General features: G+C 44.4%; 1 protein-coding gene across 1 annotated transcript; it reads right to left on the bottom strand.

The window, feature by feature from the left end:
* Window positions 1–778: 778 nt before the first annotated feature.
* On the bottom strand, window positions 779–2,669 carry LOC138369391 (uncharacterized). Its single transcript, XM_069332634.1, has 3 exons — window positions 2,340–2,669; window positions 1,871–2,000; window positions 779–1,461 (listed from the first exon to the last, which is right to left on the bottom strand). Exons 1-3 carry the CDS (start codon window positions 2,393–2,395, stop codon window positions 1,333–1,335), a joined length of 315 nt encoding a protein of 104 aa, XP_069188735.1. The 5' UTR covers window positions 2,396–2,669; the 3' UTR covers window positions 779–1,332.
* Between the last annotated feature and the right edge of the window lie 2,875 nt (window positions 2,670–5,544).

The following is a 5,544-nucleotide window of genomic DNA, read 5'->3' on the forward strand; positions in this document are numbered from 1 at the left end:
ACCACAGCAATGCGTGGCCGGGTGCTGCTAGTCTACAAATAAAACAAAGGTAAATAAAGCAGTATTAAGAAAGAAATTGCATTTATATAAGAAACTGCATTTTGAGAAGAAATTTCACTCCCTTGGGTATCCCCTGGGATTTGTGAAAGATTATTGCTGTTTTTAACTTTACACCTCCTATTACAGATTCACAGATATTGCAGGGCTTTCATATCCTCAGCATTTCCATTTCCATATCCTCAGCAATATCATCACTCTTTAAGTTACGGAGAATAAGCAAAACCTTGTTTTTGCGAAGGCCAGGAAAAATGTTCAACAACTTAGGTGTTGCATTGATCTCTCCTTTTCTTGGGTACCAAGACTTATCAAAAGGTTTGCTTGAGTTACTGGTGCTGTCTATTTAATAAAATATGTTCAAAAGGAAAAATATATAATCCATTGTGTCGGGGGACAGGAAGCCAGAGCGTATTTTTTTTTCACACGCACACACCCAGGAAGCAGCCCGTAGCAGCTGTCTAACTCCCAGGTACCTATTTACTGGTAGGTAACAGCTGCATCAGGGTGAAGGAAACTGCCCATTTGTTTTTTCCGGCAGAGCCAGAGGATCGAACCCCGGTCCCTAGGTCCACGATTCTAAAGCACTGTGCACTTGGCCACCACCCACTGGAGGTGGGATTGTATGTGAGTGCATGTATGAGTGTGCATGTGTACAATCATTATTCCTTGAGTCCAGCAACGATTGTAATACGTAATTTAATTTAGAGAATAAAACAACTCGAGTTATATCATATGCATTTGAACAAGTACATCAAGAAGTTTGAGAAAATAATATATGTATATAATTCATACTTGACCAAACTGACTTGCCTAAGCTAAGTTGTCGTGTCTACAACATTCATATGTAATATTTTTGTAAACCTAATTAGATAAAAATGTAGCGTTCGTTATACTATTAGGCTGCTTACTAGAATATTTAGTAAGTTAAAAGTATTTAAGTGAAGAGTGACACGTTGAGCATAATGAAGCAGTGGCCGCTGTTCCCATAACCTGTGTCCTTGTCTGGGTGTTGAGCATCACACAGAGCTCCGATATCATACTTAATGAGTATTCAGTATCTCCATGACTACACCGGACATCTATGATCTTACAGGATCTCTGTGACTATGCAGAAACTCCATGACTATACAGGAACTCCATGACTATGCATAAAGTCCATGACTATACAGGAACTCCATGACTATGCCGAAGGTCCATGACTATACAGGAAGGCCATGACTATGAAGAAGCTCGATGACTATACAGGAGCTCGATGACTGTACACGAACTCCAAGACTATGCAGAAGGTCCATGATTATACCGGGAGCTCCATGACTTTGCAGAAAGTCCATGACTATGCAGGAGCTCCATGCCAAAGACAAGGAGACTAAGAGCGAGGCCGCACACCAGCACAAGGAACATGCCCTGAAAGAGTTACTTTGAATTATCTGATGTAATCAAACATTTACTGATATTCAATCACACTAAATTATGACAACTTTTAGTTTAACCAGTTTTTTTTTTTTTTTTAGATATATACAAGAGTTGTTACATTCTTGTACAGCCACTAGTACGCGTAGCATTTCGGGCAGGTCCCTGGAATACGATCCCCTGCCGCGAAGAATCGTTTTTTCATCCAAGTACACATTTTACTGTTGCGTTAAACAGAGGCTACAGTTAAGGAATTGCGCCCAGTAAATCCTCCCCGGCCAGGATACGAACCCATGACATAGCGCTCGCGGAACGCCAGGCGAGTGTCTTACCACTACACCACGGAGACTGTCATACTTAATACTATGTTAATACTTAATCATAGTTAATACCTGCACATTACCTTGATGTTAACAATAGAAAGTGAAGTCTGGATAACAACCTTGGTCGGTGGATTGGAACAGTTGGAACTATTTGCAAACAATTGTTTTAGCTGCTGACTGTAGATCCCGGATTCATCTATCCTCATGAGTCTGGTGAGATTAAATTAAAATATGTTATTTAGTAAATTTTGATTATTCTTATGTACCATATGTTTTATAAGGTGAAGCACAACAGAGAAGGAATTTGGTTTCCATTTTTGATTCGGCAAACAATTAAGGATTTATATTACACTAGGGATTCATTATTAATGGTAATATATGCCAAACTTTACAAGCATATTTCAATAAATATGATTAGATCATTAATTATATAATAAATCTTGATAAGAGGATAAATTTTCCTGCATTAAAGTGTTTGGTAATTTTGTTGCATTAGATAACATAACTCAAGAATTATATAAGCTGATTTATATAAGTAACGAGTTATACCTTCTGCTGAAGACAGGCACCAGGGGGTGTCCCTTGGCACACAAAATACAGTACATCAGCGGCAGGAACTCCTCCCTCGCCACGTAAAAGTCACACTCACCTGAAGATAGTGTATTTTAACAGCTGTGTAAACCAATCACTGAGCACGAACAGACTTCACTTTGGAATATATATACTGTTCATCACTTCCCTGATTTCTTTGGTAAACTCGGTTGAGATGTCGTCTGGAGAGTTCTTCATAAGTAAGCTGGCATATGAAGAACTCTCCAGACACCAAGCAGAACGCCTTAAGAAAGACTAACGTCGTCTATGCCTTTACATGCCCACTTGGGGGACTGTCAATCCCCAAAATCTCAGTATGTTGGCAAGACCACAACGTCTCTCTCTCTTGAGGTTATCTTGAGATGATTTTCGGGGCTTAGTGTCCCCGCGGCCCGGTCCTCGACCAGGCCTCCACCCCCAGGAAGCAGCTCGTGACAGCTGACTAACTCCCAGGTACCTATTTACTGCTAGGTAACAGGGACATCAGGGTGAAAGAAACTCTGCCCAGTTTCTCGCCGGCGCCCGGGATCGAACCCGGAACCACAGGATCACGCGTCCAGTGTTCTGTCCACTCAGCCACCGGCTCCCTAAGGTGATTAACAATGCACAAGCCACAGGGTTCCATCAAGTTGCATATAATTTCCTCACACACAACCAGACCATCACCAGAGACATCCTAACAAGCAACACTGAAATAATCGACAAGTATAACGACAACAAAAGACTGGACACCAGCGAGGCGCTACACATCGAAACGTCAAAGCCAGCAATCAACAACCAGTTAACACTTAATTACATTCTACCCGCTCAAGACCCCAAGCCAATGCAGAGACAGGATCAAATGACCCTGCTTTAGGACCACAAGCAGCAATAAAAACATAAGCTGTCCATGTTGATACACTTCATATCCTTTCACTATACCCATGTTATGCCATTCATCCACTTGCTCTTTACCACCTCACCCAATGAGAATGTAAGCTTGTTCTAAACATGGTAAACTTTTGTTTGTGAATGTAAGGAGTTGTTACAAACCCAAGTCCACCGTCGGAGCACGGAGCAGCGACATCAACACCATCTGTGAGTCCGCTCCCGAAACCCCCACAACATGGACGACGCCATCTAGTGGCGACAGGAATATACCGGCAAGAGGCGCTAGATTCCTGCCCTAGTAGCTCGAGAGGTAGCTGGGGCTGACCTCTGGTGAGGTGGCGTCTAGAAAATCAGCGCCATCTATTGAGCAAAAAGGTGTACGTTTATGTCAGGGTCCGTAAGTGTTGTTTCTTAGTGTCCCAGTGTACTGATGACGTGTCTGTATTCACAGAGTCGACGTAGGGCTGCTGTGATACGAGGACAGTCAGTCCACCCAGGGCAGCCAAGGTCTCTACACCAGTCCGCTTTACGGAAGCAGTGAGCCGCCGCCGGAAGAGAACTGTTCTACTGTCTGCCTGTAGAGTGGCAGTGACGGGATTCGCCGTACCGGGGGCTGGCTAATAGAAGAGACGACTGACTAAGGTGCTGAATAGGAGAGTAACCAGCGAGTTGCACGAAGCTCCTGCCTAGGGCTCGCTACCCGCACGTGAAATGGCCCAGTAGCGCGAGGCCGAAGGTATCTGCCAGCACCAGGCTGGACTGTGATTGTGGGCCTTCACGAGGAAGCACTTAGTGAGACTGTTTTTTGGCTGGCCCGTGGCCAGGGTAGACTGTTTCCCAGTACCTTCTGAGGATAGTACTACGGATGACGAAACACGGTAGCTTATAAGACTGCATACACAGCATCGAAGAGCACTTAGTGTTCCTTGAGACACTTTTGTATATATTAGGTGTACTAATACTTTTGTTAGGATTATTAACGAGGTCATGGAAAAAGTTGCCCGGTTGCGACCCATTGTGGCCGTATCAGGAGTGACCTTGCAAAACAAGACCTTGCTGGAGTTCCTCCAGCTCCTCAGATGAGGTGCATGTGTATCTCAATGTGCATGATACACATACACATTGGTGTATCTTATGCACACACATGCACCAATGCATGTGTTTACTAGTTGTGTTTTTACGGGGGTTGAGCTTTGCTCTTTCGGCCCGCCTCTCAACTGTTTACTACTTTTTTTTTTTTCTCTCTCTCCACACCACACACACACACACCCCAGGAAGCAGCCAGTGACAGCTGACTAACTCCCAGATACCTATTTACTGCTAGGTAACAGGGGCATTCAGGGTGAAAGAAACTTTGCCCATTTGTTTCTGCCTCGTGCGGGAATCGAACCCGCGCCACAGAATTACGAATCCTGCGCGCTATCCACCAGGCTACGAGGCCCCATGTGTATCACTGCATGTGAATGACAAGCAGTTGTATCTCATACATCTGCTTGTCATTCTTCCAGGGGTTCACTGTGATAACATCTGGGCGACCAACAGGAGCATCAGATTTACGAGGCGATAGGTAACCGGGCTCTCTCTAAACTGGGCATCCAGCTGTGGTGAAGCTCCTCTTGATGTCGTTAACTTCACTGTGCCTTGAGTGCCATCCTCATGTGCTTTGGCAGAGTAGGCCATGTTGGCCACCACCTTGCTGCAAATACACCTATATTTGGTGTGGATTGGGACAGGAATTCAAAGGGTGTGTGGTGTGAGACGTGTACCAGTTGATGACATTGGGGTTGCTAAAAGGAAGGTCCCCCCCCCCCCCCCCCTGCATGTGGGGCTGCTACTGCTGTGAGGCGAGCAATGTCGTGTTTATTATATTCATATATGAATAAATCCACATGGGCCGTGACGGGGGTTCGAACTTACGTTCAGGATGATCCCAGATGCACCTTAATCGACTGAGCCACGACATGGTAAAATAATTGCAACTGGGATTGCTACTGCTCTCACATGAAACCCGCAGTCTGAGACACAAACCGAGGTTTTACACAATTCCTCCATGCATTCGGAGAGACTACGGAGTCTTGGAGAAACTTTCTTTGTGTCGAGACTGTGTCTCTGAGGAACTGCGGGATCCATGTGAAAGCGGTAGCAATCCCGGTTGCCGTTCTTTTACCATGTCATGGCTCAGTCGATTAGAAAAATCAGTTATCGTGTTTTGAGTTAATAGAGCTCACGGTGTGTCAGATTAAAAGTAAATGATTCATTCACTATTGTGCAGTAATATACAAGAAAATTATAC

This window comes from Procambarus clarkii, chromosome 28 (genome assembly GCF_040958095.1).
Source record: "Procambarus clarkii isolate CNS0578487 chromosome 28, FALCON_Pclarkii_2.0, whole genome shotgun sequence".
Classification (NCBI taxonomy): domain Eukaryota; kingdom Metazoa; phylum Arthropoda; class Malacostraca; order Decapoda; family Cambaridae; genus Procambarus; species Procambarus clarkii.

What these genes read in the sequence shown, in the direction of transcription:
- LOC138369391 (XM_069332634.1), bottom strand. Translation starts at nt 2,395, where the DNA reads ATGTACTGTATTTTGTGTGCCAAGGGACACCCCCTGGTGCCTGTCTTC. An exon ending in GTGCCTGTCTTCAGCAGAAG is followed by an intron (nt 2,001 to 2,339) that starts GTATAACTCGTT and finishes TAATCTCACCAG; the next exon opens with ACTCATGAGGATAGATGAAT. An exon ending in TTTCTATTGTTAACATCAAG is followed by an intron (nt 1,462 to 1,870) that starts GTAATGTGCAGG and finishes TAACTCTTTCAG; the next exon opens with GGCATGTTCCTTGTGCTGGT.